The sequence below is a fragment of the Ranitomeya imitator genome, chromosome 1 (assembly GCF_032444005.1).
Source record: "Ranitomeya imitator isolate aRanImi1 chromosome 1, aRanImi1.pri, whole genome shotgun sequence".
In the NCBI taxonomy this organism is placed as follows: domain Eukaryota; kingdom Metazoa; phylum Chordata; class Amphibia; order Anura; family Dendrobatidae; genus Ranitomeya; species Ranitomeya imitator.
In genome coordinates this window covers 800,473,525-800,489,914 of record NC_091282.1, presented here as the reverse complement: position 1 = coordinate 800,489,914, position 16,390 = coordinate 800,473,525, and the positions used below count along the sequence as shown (strand labels likewise).

General features: G+C 44.2%; 1 protein-coding gene across 6 annotated transcripts in view; it reads left to right on the top strand.

The window, feature by feature from the left end:
* Positions 1-15,028, top strand: part of FERMT2 (FERM domain containing kindlin 2) — a 92,502-nt gene extending 77,474 nt beyond the window's left edge. For all 6 annotated transcript variants that reach the window (XM_069738557.1, XM_069738539.1, XM_069738529.1 and 3 more), the window contains 3 exons: positions 4,247-4,371; positions 4,489-4,630; positions 12,845-15,028. In XM_069738557.1, the coding sequence (XP_069594658.1) occupies positions 4,247-4,371; positions 4,489-4,630; positions 12,845-13,018 (441 nt within the window). In that variant the 3' untranslated portion in view covers positions 13,019-15,028. The remainder of the gene's footprint in view (positions 1-4,246; positions 4,372-4,488; positions 4,631-12,844) is intronic.
* The last annotated feature ends 1,362 nt before the right edge of the window (positions 15,029-16,390 follow it).

Sequence of the window (16,390 nt, the reverse complement as noted above, 5' to 3'; positions counted from 1 at the left end):
CCATACAGATAACACTAGCATTAGGATAATTTAGGGAGAAACCCAGTGCCATGCGGAGAACCGATATGCCGGCCGGGGGTGGGTTATAAACACATAATATCACATATTCCTTCATATTAATAAAGGCATGAACAAAAACAAAGCGACCTTCGGGATCGCGTCGTGACTCTCTAGCCTCCCACCTGACATTCCTATGTACCAACAGGGAGACCCCTCTGGAGTAACTGGTGTGAAATGCGTGAAGGGACCATTGCACCCACGGTTTTTGAGTACACTTAGCTGTGTCTCTGGTCAAATGCGTCTCCACAAGTGCTACAATATGTGGATGATACCTTTTAATTTGTGAAAATACCTTAATTTTCTTTCGAGGAGTCTTAATACCCCGTATGTTCCACGTCATACATACAATCTCAGATCCCATATCTACGTTCGGGAAAAGGCATAATATACACCACAGCCTGGGCGGGAATCAGGAACATCATACAGAGCATAAGGTTATCACTGGCGACTAATAAACATAACAAACAATTGAAACTGGTGTAAAATACCAAACCAAACAACATTTGAACAGTGGAGGAGTGTAATCCTACACTCCTATAGTTGAGTAGAATAGGGGATACCCTCACTAGAATCAGCGTCCGGTATAGTTGACAAACTCAGCACCCACATAGAGAGCTCTAGATTGTGTTGCCATCAGATAGAAAGAGCTACTCAAGAGTCCGGGGTACTAGGCCCCTTGTATGACCGTAACCATTCGACCGCCTCCGCCGGGTCAGTGAAGAACAGGGAGGAGCCTTCATGAACAATACGGAGTCGAGCTGGATAAAGCATGGAGTAAATGATGTTTTTATCCCTGAGCTGCTTTTTGACTTCCATAAATCGAACTCGCTGCTTTTGAAGTTCCATAGAGAAGTCCGGGAAGATTGATATAGTGGCATTATTGAATTTAATAGGGGCCTTCTGCCTTGCCAAGCGAAGAATTGCATCCCTGTCTCTGCAGTTAAGGAGACGTGCCAGAAAGGGTCGGGGCGGAGTTCCAGGAGGAAGAGGTCTCGTTGGGACCCTATGGGCCCTTTCCACAGAAAATGTTGAGGAGAATCCGTCTCCCAGGGAGGTTTTAAGCCAGTCCTCTAGAAATTGTTCAGGTTGCTGACCCTCCGAGCGTTCTGGTAGGCCAATAATTCGGATATTATTACGGCGCAGCCTGTTTTCCAGGTCATCTGCCTTTTGCTTCCAGGCATTCACAGAGCCAGTGGCCTTTGATAACTTAGCCTCCATTGGGGCAATGGTGTCCTCTATCTGAGACACCCTTGTTTCAACCTCTGAAATACGCCCTCTCATAGTTTGTATATCTTGTCGCAGACGGCCCACTTCAGTATGCACGTCTTCTATTTTCTCAGTGAGAGAGGACCTGGTGAGAGATATGGCCTGCATCAACTGCTCAGATGCTTGTTTAAGAGTCAGTTCGTCTTGTTCTCCCTCCTCATTGCTGTCAGAAAGACGATTTTTGCGTTGACACTGCGTGGGATTATTTCTGAGAGAGCGTGTATTATCTGGGGCATCTTCTCTGGCATATTTCCTCAACTTGTCAGCAGCCCCCGCTCCTTTAGGATGATGCATAGTGATTGGCAGAAGATCCCCACCAAAGGACCAGAGTTATTATTATGGCAGTCTATTCTCCACTAGCAGACCGGACAGGGCCAAACACCGGGATGCACCCCCGAGAGGCAGCAAACCAAGCAAAAAGTCTCAGATATCTGCAAATGTATCAACTTAGGGGTTTGCCCAGGCACCGTGTCCCAAAGCAGCCACAGTTCCCCAGGAAGAACAGCAGGGAGGGGGAACGATCCCTCCAAAGTAATGGTGCAAGCAGGGGTTTTGATAAGGGGAGTGCAGGGCCCAATTTTCCAGGGCGCACACCGCTCTGCCCCTTTTAGTGTTTCAGGCCGGTAGCTCACCTCCTGAATGCACCGCAGTCTTGCTATATAGCGCCTCTCTCCTTGCTGCTGGAGAGTGCGCTATGGTAATGGCCGCCGTCTCCCAGGGCCCGCCCGCCGCTCCAGACCCGGCACCTGTCTCCTGCTCCTCGATGTTCCACAGCGTCCCCGCTGTATGTAAGTGCCTGCCGTGCTCCCCGGGGGATCCACCCGGCTTCAGCCGCCGCCGGCACTGCGTCCCGCCCGTCGGAGCCGCGCTCAAAGATGGCCGCCGCAGCTCAGGGACTCTGCCGCTCTTCCAGGCCGCCACAAATACCGGCTCTCCAGCGTTCCACCGCCGCCGCCCGAGGAGTCGCCGGTCTCCCGAGCTCTCAAAGCACCGTCTCAGCCGGTGCAGGCTGCAGTTCAGGGGAATTAGTGGCCGGATTCAGGTCAGGATAATGGGAGCCTCCAAAAGGTGCGTCTTCTCTCTTGGCTTACATAGCCACGCCCCGAAAATGTGTATTTTTACCACCTAAATGTTGCTAACTTCTAAACAGATTACTACAGCCGTCAGACTCTAAGGCCGTTATTTGGTCATGAATTGCCATCGCAAACATCAGGACAACAAAATCATGATCTGAGGGCACCAATTGTGACAAAGAAGAAGCCCCCACACTCTGTTAACCATTTATAATGATGTAGTCACTATTGACAGCAGCACCTAAGGGGTTAAACAGATTTAGATGGTGCAAATACTGATCGTGGCTGATACAGCAAGTTGTCAGCTATAGTGTACAACAGACAGATGCTGGATTGTCATCTGTATGGGGAGGCTATGCTCTTATATCTCAGGTCAGTTAAAAGACGTATTGGCGGTCATTAAGGGGTTAAGATTATTGTACTTGTTTTTATTATGTATACCCCTCCTCACATGTAAAGCGTCATGGAATAAATGGCGCTATAACAATAAATAATAATAATATTAGTCATTTGTTTGTAAAAGCTGCATTCCTGTCCTTCTTGTGTAATATTTGTGCAATCTCCTGGAACTTGTGGTTCCCCAAGAGCTGAAAAGCTGCAGATTGCAAATCCTTGATGTACATTGCTTGTAAAGCACATATGGCTCTGAAATGACGACTCGATGGGTACAAGCCAGTGACACAATCCAGGGGAGGGGTGTCTTAGAATCTTGTGCATAAGATGAGTCGGCACTGCCACCGTAATAATCAATATAACTTTCTCCCTGTTTGCAGTTAAATGTTCTGCTCGCAAAGCCTTTTTCATAATGAAATGACTAATCATTTGCATGTGTCAGTTATTTTTCTAAACTAATTCACTGCATGAGTTGGGCATTATTTATCTGACAACTTAAAGACCTCACATAGGTGGATGAGTAAAGTCGGCCATGCATGTTACATGGCTGTCAGCTGAGCCAACGGCCATCTCAGCTGACTCTCCAATATACAGCCGACAGACCAATTTATATGGAGTCCTTTAAAAAGTGGTTGGGTGCATGGATAGGTGGAAAGCTTAAACATGGACTGATGGGCAGATGGGTACTCTAATGGAGTTGGATAGAGGGGTGGGTGCTCTAATGGAGTTGGATGGAGGGTTGGGTGTACGGGTGGAGTTGGATAGATTAGTGGGTGGAGTTGGATGGAGGGGTGGGTGCCCGGGTTGAGTTGGATGGAGGAGTGGGTGCCCGGGTGGAGTTGGACGGAGGTGTGAGTGCCCGGGTGGAGTTGGATGGCGGGGTGGGTGCGCGGGTGGAGTTGGACAGCGGGGTGGGTGGAAGGTAAATGTGGCAATATGGGCTTGGGTATATGGGTGATGGGTGGTTGTACGGTCCCTATATCCAGTATTCAACAATCCAGAATATTTTTCACAACTCTCTACTTTTCCGTAACCCTGAATGTTTGTCCTGGACATTTTAATATGATGTAAATCTCAATTCTTAAACATTTTCAAGTGAAGTAATGGTCCTAACTGAGGGATGGCTACAACTGTATCCAGTCTAGACAATGCTCTGTAAGCTGTAACCCAGACTGATACATTGTAACAAACTAGAAGAGGGGTTTGCACAGCTGCTGCTGATGTGCTCAGCTCACAGAGCATTGTCTACACTGGATACATTGTATCGGCTGAGAGCAGGACTATCTACAGGGTTCATCATTTCTGAATGTCAGAAGTAGAGATGTCGCCAACGGTGGAAGATTGATAATCCAGTATAAAGTTGTAGAACTTTATATTGATCCAGTGTCACATAAATTGTAGGAATGCAGGAAGATGGGTTTAGCACTTTGATGTATTGGCTTTTTCATGTTCAGATTACAGCCCGTATTTTGGAGGCGCATCAGAACGTCGCTCAGATGAGTCTAATAGAAGCCAAGATGCGGTTCATTCAAGCGTGGCAGTCATTACCAGAATTTGGAATTACCCATTTTCTTGCCAGGTTAGTGAGGTTTTCTTTGTTGCAGGAGATATAACATCTATTTTTAGCATTGTCAAGTGTGTAATAAATTTTGCCCTTGTTGTTCTATATACTGATGCAAATTGATTTTCTGAACAGGTTCCAAGGTGGAAAAAAGGAGGAGCTGATTGGCATTGCCTATAACCGGCTCATCAGGATGGACGCCAACACTGGCGATGCCATTAAAACCTGGAGGTTTAGTAACATGAAGCAGTGGAACGTCAACTGGGAAATAAAGATGGTGAGACCGCTGGGATTAACGATTGGTCTAATGAGGGGCACTGTGAGTCTGGCATTAGGAGGGGTTATTGATGGCCTCTGGTCAGGCTGAATAGTGGGGGTGCTGGACCCGGGTGATGAGATATTGATAGCTTTATTAAGACCCAGTGTAAGAAAAGTCCTTAATGAGAGCTGGAAGAGTTGGGAAAAATATGTAGACAATGCTCTTATCAAGCTGAGACTGAAGTTTATTCTGAGTTTTCGCAGCAGAACAGTTCCATGGAAAGTCGGTGAGATAAAGCATGCAGGCACAAACAGGAGTCCAGACAAAGTAACGCTGGAATATCTGGCCATGGTGTGGCACGGTGGCAGACTGGTGGTGTTGTGGCCCTGAACAACAATAACGGGCTTTTTATACATGATACCGACAAAGAGACAGAGAAAGCACATTGCAGCAAAAGGGCGTATACATGATAACAACATATTGTGGAGAAAAACATATATTTAAGGACAAAGCATACAATAGTTAAGTGTAATGACTTTAAGGCTCTTTTCCCCAAACTCCATTAGAACTCGTAAATCTCCATGTTCCTCTTAGCCACTGTCATTAATCACATCACATTTTAACCCTGCCCCGTAATTCTTTTTTTTTTTTTTTAACTCATAGATTTTTATCAAGAATACAATTACAGTTTACATGTCATATTCTAGTTTTCAGTACAAAGTTTTCCTCATACCCAAACCCCATTATTCCCAACTTATCCCACCCCCTCCGAACAAGACAGCCCTTCTCTTTCAATATCACGACCATCAATAATACTGAATAAATATCATCCCATTTAGGACCACATGCCTCATATTCTGTTCTCACCAACTCAGGTCCTTGACTCACCCGCCCCCTCAATTGAACCTCATCCCATTTCAGCCCCAGTAATTCTTACTATATATTGACAACTATATGTCTATTTTCCAATATCACTACAACGAATACATTTATTTATTGCCATATGTTACCCTTTTCTCATTGCCCTGCAGCTGATCCAATTAACCTGTTTATGTCCACTATACCTGCTAATGGCCATGATCTCATCTTGTCGCCAGTCTGTCTGACTTTCAGAAGTACATCTTATTAGCTTTTCAGAAGCCGAAAAGCCCCCCCCTAATTTTGTCACAAAAAACTGGGAAAACTTAATGACTCGAATATAAGCCTAGGGTGGAAAATGCAGTAGCTACTGGTACATTTCAAAAATAAAAATGGATACCAATAAAAGTAAAATTAATTGAGACCTCAGTAGTTTAATGTTTTTGAATATCCATATTGAATCAGGAGCCCCATATAATGCTCCATACAGTTTATGATGGGCCCCATAAGATGCACCATATTAAAATATGCCCCATATAATGCTGCACAAATGTTGATTATGGCCCCATATAATGCTCCACAAATGCTGATTATGGCCCCATAAGATGCTCCATAGAGACATTTGCCCCATACAATGCTCCACAAATGCTGATTATGGCCCCATAAGATGCTCCATAGAGATATTTGCCCCATATAATGCTGCACATGGCCCCATAAGATGCTCCATACAGACATTTTCCACATATGTTGTTGTTGCGATTAAAAAAAAAAAAAAAAAAAATCACATGCTCACCTCTCAGGCCCCCGACACTTGCTATATTCACCGGTCTGCTTTCCACCATCGGCTGCCGCTGTGTCTTCCCCTGTGTCTTCTCCTTCCCATGTTCAGGCAGAGGGCGACGCGCACACTAATCGCGTCACCGCGCCCTCTGACCTGAGCGTCACTGCAGAGGACTGGGAAGACGCAGCGGCGGCCGTCGGTGGAACGGGGAGCAGGTGTGTATTGTGCACTGCGTTATACTCACCTGCTCCTGGCGCGGTGCAGTCCATGGTTCTCCGGCAGCTTCTTCCTGTAGTGAGCGGTCACATGGTAACGCTCATTCCAGTAATGGATATGGGGCTCCACCCCTATGGGAGATGAGTCGGGTCCATATTCATTTTTTTGATCAGATAACAACTCAACCCCATCCCCTCCCCCATCCCTTCCACCCTTAGAGACCCGCCAAGAGCCTACCGATCTTCGCCATCCTATAAATAAAAAACAATACTCCCAAAACCCACCCAAGGTACCCTAGAGCTCACAAGTTTAGGCCCACCCCCTTAGCTCAAGTCAATCCAAGGTTGCCACAGCTTATAAAAAAGGTCCAGCTTCTGCCTTTTAGTGTATATACTTCTCTCCAAAGAAAAAATGTGGTCCACCTGCGCCAGAAAATCTCCCCTCGTCAGAGGCTCTTCCCTAATCCAAAACTTGGCGATCAATTTCTTGGCAATAAATAACAACCAAGCAATAACAATTTTAAGTGTGTTGTCAATTGCAATCTCCTCCACATACCCCAAAATACAAACCAGGGGATGCCTGGGAACAGTGCAATTATATACCACCTCAATTCTGTTTAATACTATTATCCAAAAGGAGGACAGTCTAGGGCATAGCCACATCATATGAATACCTGCCTCAGATTGTGAGCACCTAGGACATTGTGAGTTAGGCCTCATCCCAGCTTTGAATAATAAATTGGGCGTTCTATAGGCCCTATGAATTACAAATAATTACGACAACCTCCCTGGTTCACTCATAGAAATCCTAGGCACGTACTCTAGAATTGATTCCCATTTATCTTGATCAATTTCTCCCAATTCCGCTTCCCATTCACCTCTAGCCTTAATAGGGTGTTTATCAAGAAAAGAAAAAAGGAGATACTCGTGTATCACTGTTTTTAAGGATAAAGTCCAGCATAAGATCCACTTGCAACACTATGGGACTCCTTTTACATTGTGCCAAATATGCATGAGAGATGCAGCTATACTGATATAGTTCAGACCGCGGCAACTGAAATTCCTCCTGCAGTGCTTCAAAAGACCTAAGTTTACCCTGAGACTGCAACTGCCCAATCCTACTAATGCCAGCCTCTTTCCAAGCTCGGAACCCCTTCAGTTGCCCAAGTTGTGGTAGATACAAATTTCCCCAAATCGGTGAGTATCTATTAAGGTTCCCCACACCCCTAATAGTCTTAACTGTTACCCATACCTTATGAATTAATCTAATGGTACAATATTGAGACCCCAATTTTTGAAAGCGACCCCCTTCCAGACTCTCGCTTAGTACCTTCACATTAAATAAAGAGCTCAAGCAATTGGGTACAGAATCCCTCCCCGTATCATCTCCCCACCCCCTGAAATGCTGGCACTGTGCCACTAGGGAGTATAACCAGGGATTGGGAAGCGCCAACCCACCCTCTGCCTTAGGCCTTTGAAGTATCTCCTGTTTGAACCTAGGACACTTGCCCCCCAAAATTAAATCGCCAAACAAAGTCCTAATCTTACGAAATCTACACTGCGGGATCCAAATGGGAGAGTTATGTATCACATAAAGAAGCTGTGGCATTACAATCATCTTAATAAGATTTGCCCTACCCACTACCGACAAATGCAATTTTTTCCATGCCCCCCCCATCATTACCTACCTTATCCCCATCAATCAGGATCATACAAGATTTGTCCCAATTGATCCTGAGACCTGAATACCTCCCAAAATCCTCAATAATAGCCACCGCCTTATGAAGGGTCCCCTCCGAGTCCTCCAGAAACCACAAAATGTCATCGGCATACAAGGCCACTTTATCTTCTTTTAAACCATACACAAAACCTCTCACCTCTTGTGTACCTGTTATTTTGGCTGCCAGCAGTTCTACAGCAAGAGCGAAAAGCAGCGGAGACAGTGGACACCCCTGCCTAGTTCCCCCTAAACAAGGAAAAACTCTCCGACAAATTGTTAACTCTAATTTTTGCCGTTGGGTCAGAGTACAGCAACCTTACCCAAGAGATAAACTTGGGACCAAATCCCAGCCGATCCAGCACCGACCACAGATAATTCCACTCTATACAGTCAAATGCCTTATGGGCATCTTAAGACACCACAGCCCTCGTACCAGCATTATCAGAAGGAATTTGCATATTTAAAAATAACCTTCTCAAATTGAGTGCTTTTGATTTGTTGGGCATGAAACCTGACTGGTCCGAATGAATCAGTTTGTCAATCACCTGGGTCAGTCTGTTTGCCAGAGCTTTAGCCAGAATCTTAATATCAGCCGTTAAAAGTGAAATAAGTCGGTAAGACTCCGGCAACAGCGGATCCCGATCAGCCTTAGGAATAACCACCACAATAGCTTACCTCATAGACAGAGGCAACACCCCCCTCTCCAACGAATTATTGAATACCCCTTCCAATTTAGGCACGAAGTCATCTTGAAGAATTTCATAAACCTCAGTCAGAATGCCGTCAGACCCTGGGGCCTTAACCCCTGCCATACCTGAAAGAGCTGCCCTTTAACTCTTCCTCCCCAAGTGGTTTATCCAACCATTCACAGTCTTCCTTACTTAGCCTTGGCAAGTCAACCCCATTCAAGTAGCTAGTCATTTCCTCTTTTCCCTTTACCCCCCTAGAGGAATATAATTCACTATAGAATTTCCTAAAAACTTCTAATATTTGCCCACCCTGGGTAACCACTTTCCCTTCCTCAGTTTTTATGGAGTAAGTATGGGAAGAGTCCCGCTGCGCAGACACCACCACGGACAGTAAGTGTCCCGCCTTTTCCTCTTCCAAATAAAGTGTCTTTTTGGAATGCTCTCATCCCATCAGCCTTACGCAAATATAACTGATTAACCGCTGACTGAGCCAACCTCATACGTTGGTGTGTCCCTTGTACATTGGATACCCAGTGCTTCCTCCGCTGCCTTCAATTCCTCCAACACCGCTGTATCTTGGATTTTAGACCTAGTCTGATGTCTAGAGATATCTCGAAATAAGATACATCTCAGGTAAGCCTTCATAGTGTCCCATATTACATGACTCTCAGCGCTACCCTCGTTAATCCTGAAAAACTCCACCACTTCGGCCCTCACCTTCTCCATATCCAAAATCTTTAGCCAGGAAGGGTGTAATTTCCATCCCAACCCTCTAGATCTATCCTGTTCTACTAACTTAAGGGAAACCAAGACCGGGCTATGATCTGATATTACTCTGGGTCTATAGTCCACCTCATGTATTAAGTTATTCATACCTTCATTACCTAAAGCGACATCAATGCGAGACAGAGCTGTATGTCGTCGAATAACATGAATAAGAATATTTATCAACATTACGTACCCGCCATAAGTCTATCCATCCTATCTCTCTCAGGTAGTTACCAAAGGAAGTAGAATTACCATCATTTCTCGACAATGCATGCATCCTCTTATCCCACTGATCATTAATGATATTATTTACATCTCCCACAACTAGAAGAGGGACCCCCTCCCAATTACCCATGAGCTCCAGAATTTTCCGAATCTTCTTCCCGGAATAAGGTGGTGGAATATATAGTGAAACAATACAAAGTAATCTATTAAAAATCTTACATACTAAAAACACATTGTCCTTCCCATCAGTTTAACCTCAATCTCTTCGAACGGGGTACTAGTATGCATCAATACTGACACTCCTCTAACATAAGTTGAGAATGTCGAATGATATGCCTTTCTCACCCATGTCTTTTGTAACAGAGCAACTTTATCATCCACTAGGTGAGTTTTCTGTAAGCATATCACCGAGGGCCTCAGTTTCAGAACATACTGAAATACCGCTGCACGCTTGGTTGCATTTGGAAAACCCCTGACATTCCAACTTAAAATTTTAACATTATCCCCCATCATGACTTAGATTTTTGTGAATACCATCAGGCTCCCCCAGGTCTCTAACTTTGCCCTCCTCCCCCCCACCACTCCCCCTTGTATCAGCCAAACTCTACCCATCCCAACCAAAATAACCCACTAGTAACTCCCCCCGACCCAATAAGAACTATACAAATCCCAGTAGAAATGAGTCAAACTAACTTTCTCTATACAAGATCAGAGGGCTCTTTTACAGCCCAGAATTATAAGCAATAACCAATATCCTCCTAACTCCCTCCCTCCCACCTGAGTCAACATGAACTGAACATTGCGCCGCCGAACACCAAAAAGTTGAAATACAGCAGATCAAACTTGACCACCATAGAAAAATTTAAAGAAATTCTTCAGAAACACCCATCAATCCTGCAGACCCTCCAAACCCTCTTCACCGGGTCTGCTCAGCTTGGATATGTTTAGCATTGAGGTCTAACCACTTTGTGGCCTCCTCCGGATTTTGAAAGAAATGCACCAGGTCCATAGCTACCACCCTGAGTTTAGCTGGGTAGATCATGGAGTATCTCAAGTCTAATTCTCTGTTGCCGATTGACCTCCCCACACTGCATCCTGAGTTTTTGTACTACTGCAGAATAGTCTGGATAGATGGAGACCTTCTTTCCGTCAATAGTAAGGCCATCGCTTCCCCTGGCCTTTCTCAGCAAAGTTTCCCGGTAATTCAAAATTTTTGCCAGGATAGCTCGCGGGGCAGATTCCGACTGCAAAGGTCTGGTTGGGATTCTAAGCGCCCTTTCTACCGAAAATTGAACAGACAGACTGTCGCCGCCCACTGAGTTTTTCAGCCATGACTCAATATAGTCAGTTGGATTATTCCCTTCCACTTTTTCTGGCACACCAATTATTCTCAAATTATTCCAGCGGGAACGGTTTTCCAAATCGTCCATTTTAAATTCCAGTTCTGCAATGCGTTGAATATACTTCTTTTCCCTCTTAAGCAGTTCAGTAGTTTGATCCTCCACACCGCCCACACGCTCTTCCACCTCCTCCCTCCTCCACTCTTTTCTCCACTTTGTGCATGGCACAGTTAAGGGACATAATCTCCACCTTTAAGTCATCTACACGAAGATTCAATGCTGCTAATGCGGATTTACAGTAAATTACTACTGCAAAAATATCTTTCAGAGTCGGTTCCTCCATATCAGTCAGATCCGCAGTTACCACAGAGCTAGCCTGAGCAGCCATTTCCACAGACCTCACGGCTCCACTCACGTGTGCAGCCTCCTGCATCTGCGGGGACCCCCGCAGCGACACACCACCACCTCTCAATTGGTCCTCTGGGTCTCTCAGCTCTCCAGGCCCCTCGCCCTCCGCCTCCTGCCGCAATTTACCGGCCTCCTCGGTCCTTGCAAACCGCTCCAGTTTGGCTATGACCTCCAGCTTCTTGCGGTAAGCGGCACTTGCTTTCGCCGCCGCCTCCTCTGCCACAGCGCCATCATGGATCTTCGCGCCCTCCGCAGGCGCCGGCTGTTTACGGCACGGCATTCTCGGACACAGCACTGTCGTTTCCAGCCCCGCTGGTGCCCCTCTGCTCACCCGGTCTTCAGGCACACACTTGGCCAGTTTAAGCGTTCGGCGGCGCCGCCAAGGTATGAGTTAATTAGTGGTGCAGGGAGAGAGATCCGACACACGTCTACTCACATTGCCCGCTAGGCCACGCCCCCGGGGTCCATATTCATTACTGTAATGAGCGGTACCATGTGACCGCTCACTACAGGAAGAAGCTGCCGGCACCCGGTAAACCGGGGACCTGCAGGGACCGGACCAGGAGCAGGTGAGTATGATTAGACAGCTGCCGCTCCCCCTCCCCTGCCAACCCATGGGTATGACTCGAGTATAAGCCGAGAGGGGTTAATTTCAGCCTAAAAAATGGGCTGAAATTCTCGGCTTATACTCGTGTGTGTATATACGGTAGTTAGTTTCTAAATTTGCACAAGATGGCTGCTAGAGCCAACGTGGCTGTTAAATATATTATGGCTGACCATTCTCTCACACCAGAAAAAAACTTTAAAAGGACATTCAATTGGCTTCTAAACCAGCAGCTTCCTCAGGCTGCCCCCCAAATTTCCAGGTGTTATACTAGGGAACATGGATATCTGAACATAAGCCTGACTGCTCTTCCGCCCCATCACTCACTAGCCATGGATGACTGTTTCCTTGTCCCCATACAATCCCACATCAAAGCAAACCACCTCTGGGAATTGGCCACCATTTGCACCTTGTTCCCCCAAGCTGGTAGCTCCAGTTCCATTCCATTGTTCCTCTGACAACACTTCATGATCCATGTTGTTGGAGTTCAGTCTTGGGCACATCTTGTCAATCCTGCAGCAGTAAAAGGCGCTAATGTATTTTCCACAATTTTGGGTCTGGGACTCGTGTTTTTTTTTTTTTTTTTTTTTAAATGCTCAGTAATGCCTATTGTTTCCTTCACAGGTAACGGTGGAGTTTGCCGATGAGATGAGGCTCTCCTTCATCTGCACAGAAGTAGATTGCAAAGTAGTTCACGAATTTATCGGCGGATACATCTTTCTGTCCACGCGGGCCAAGGATCAGAACGAAAGTCTTGATGAAGAGATGTTCTTTAAACTCACCAGCGGATGGGTGTGAGACCTATGCCCCCCGCTCACCGCGGTCCTTCACCCCCGATTACCAGAGCTTTTTTTTCTACTTTTTTTTTTTTTTTCCTAAGTATGCTGCTTAAGAAAAAAACAAACATAAGCTTGAAATGTATCCACCCTAGGAAAGTTCTGCATCTAACAAGCTGTGGGCACTAACCAAAGCACTTCCACACTACAATATGTAGCCAGTACTGCCTGCCGTCCGAAAAAGGCAGAAATCAAGTTTTGTTTTTTTTTCTTTTAACCACTCTTATTTGCCGGTGGTTTGAGGATGCCTAATACAAGAAGGCGAACATGCGAGAATTTAAAGCCATTAGCCAGAAGACTATCAAGGGCTTAGACTATTACACAATAATCAGGCCTGCGTGGATTTTTTTATATTTCCAAAAAAAAGTTCACCTTGTTGGGTTTTGTTTTTTAACCCTTTTGATGAAATGTTTTTAGCTTTTTTTTTTTTTTTTGACACATTTAGCTCAATCTAAACAGATTCTTGTGCTTTTTCAAGAAGACTATGGCCATATAAAAGAAAATTATGGCGCTGGCTGACACTTTAAGACCCTAGGGTTAACCCAACGAGTTAGTTTGGTCCACGTCGTGAAGTTGGAGCATTGCCCTCATCTTGCCTCAAAATTGCTTTGATGATCATGTTCTCTGGGTTATTGGCAGCTGTGTATGGGCTGCGGTACATATACATTTAGTTACATTTCCCTCTTCGTTACCTTTTGCTCTTTTTCTGTCTGCACCATATAGTATTAAACAAAAATGTAGTGTTCACCAGCGTCCGATATGCAACGTTTTATGACTATATGAAGTAAAGGTCGAATGAAGTATGTTATTTTTTTTGTGTAACTTATGTAAAAACACAAATTTTATAAAATTGTACAGTGTTTATTTTTTTGTTACAAGCTCACTTATTTGTTTTGTTTTTTTCGTGGTGTTTTTTTCTTTGTTTTTGTGTTTTTGGGGGGCTTTAGTTACATAATCTGCATTTAAGAATGTATTCCTTATTGTTATTTTAGTATTAAATATATTTCACTGCAACCTAATGGTATTGTTTATCACTGAAGTATCGATGGTCCCAGAAAAATCCGTGCGGGTCATAAATTTTGACTTTATTGAGAAAACGGCTTTTAGGTGTTTTTAATATTAAAAAATAAATAATACTATGGACACGTATTTTTATTTCTAAATGATATTAGACTTTAACTCAACTGCTTCGGTGCTAATGGTTTTCATATTTCTTTGCTAGAAAAATTGGTCTTTCCCCAAAACCTTGTTTAAAGGGAAGCAGAGAAAAATTCAAGTGGCTGTATGGGACGTTAAAAACACAACTGCTGTCCTTCAGAAATGGCGCCACCACTGACTACAGGTTGTGTACAGTACTACAGCTAATTTCCATTTACATGAGTGCCACGCACAACCTAAGGACAGTGGTGGTGCTGCGTTTTTTTTAATCCTGTATAACCTTTTATAACATTAACACTAATGTAATTTAGCAAAACCGACAGAACTTCTACTTTCAATTTCTGACCAGTTTTGATAAATGAGGGCCATTCTTTTGCACATTAGACAAGTCTTTGGATTGATCACATAAAATTTTCTGTAATCCACATGTTCACCTCTCTTGGGGAAGGGGGGGGGGGGGCACAATCCTTAAATGGTTCAATTTGATTTCCAAATTATTTTTCCAATTTAATCTGCGCAGATGGAAATCTTCTTAAATATGGAGTTCATCCACAAAACTGCAAATATAATATTTCTAAATTCCCTAAGTCTGACCTGGACATCTTTTGCGTTTTTTTTTTTTTTTTTTAATTTGACCCCCTCCAAGCCCCCCAATCCCAGAGAGGGTTATTTTTCCATTGTTTAGAGCAAAGTGCTGCATGAAACACCTCAGCCATGCTGCGTAGTAAGGTATTATGTGCAGACATGATATATTATGATTACAAACTATGTATAAATGCTTTTTATTTTAAATAAAAGATAACATTTTATTTAACGTCTGTTGTGGTTTTGTTTGTTTTATTTTTGGTTGTTTGGTATTTGCCTTTTACTTAATGGAGCTGCAATACTAGGCTTGACCCACGGATAAGGGTGGCGCTGTTTCTGGAAGGAAGAAGACCATGTTTGTTTCTTATCCTGGACAACCCCTTTGATTGCGTTTTAAAGTCCAGTGTAATAATTATCACCGATCAAGATGGCTGATGACTTATTTTGTCTAGAATAGTTACTTTTGAGAAAAACTTTACAGTCCACTGATCAATGTATCTAATCCTTTTCTGTGTGATGCAGTCCCTGTATCTAATACTATTGTGTGGCGTATATAGTCTGCTGAGCCATGTTTCTTTTTCTATCCGCGTTCTGAACTGTGTAACTACTGATATATGAGAGTTGCAGCCACAGTGATATGACTGCTCTGCTCAAATCTCTGTAAAGACCAGTGAGCATCACAGCATCAACTAACAGACTTGGCGCTGCCGGTTATCCGCGCTGACATTGTCTGTAGATCAGTATCTTTGTGCGGTCACCAATAGAATGTCCCTGCTCTGTGATCCTAAACTTCATCAGCCCATATCATATCCTTATCTCAGAAGTGGCAGGAGGAGTGACATCAGATGCATGTGAGCAGACCCTGCCCACACTTACTGCAGTCATAAAGCGAGCTAGCAGCACTCCTAGATAATCAAAGATTTCAGCATCTACTCCACCGAGAGTTTAAAAGTTGGAAGAAAAATTGTTTTTAATGTTTTACACCATTGAAATGTAGTTGTTGTTTTTTGGGTGTTTTATACACCCTCAATACTTTCTATTTTTTCAATTGTTAAAAACATTTTTTTCCACATTCCCTTTAAGACTGGGGCCACATGGTCACTTAGAAGGTGAGACTTTTGTCAAGGTCAAAGATTGTCGTGCTCAGCTGCTACATTGCAGCTTGGTCTACGTGAATGGTGTCACATGTGACCAGCAAGTACTGAAGCGGTTGAATTTTACTGTGACCTGCTTGTCGAAGTATCTTGCGGGTCAAGATCTGACCCAATTAACCTGTATTATGTTGCAATGCAACAGCGCCACCCCAACTCACAGGTTGAGTTTTGTACTGCAACTCTGCTCCATTCACTTCAATTAAATTAATCTGCAATACCAAACCCCGGCCACTGATGTCTGAGGCGCTGTTTTTGGAAGAAGCTAGACTGCTTGAGGAAAGGCTAGGTGACAACCAACATGGCCACGATCACAGGTTGTCACCCAGCTTTTCCTGACCTCTGAAAAACAAGTTTGACTAGTTATGACAAGATATTTCTACTGTTCTGCAACTATTGAGGTTTTCATTAGTAACACTCGGAGTAGAATTTTGACAAAA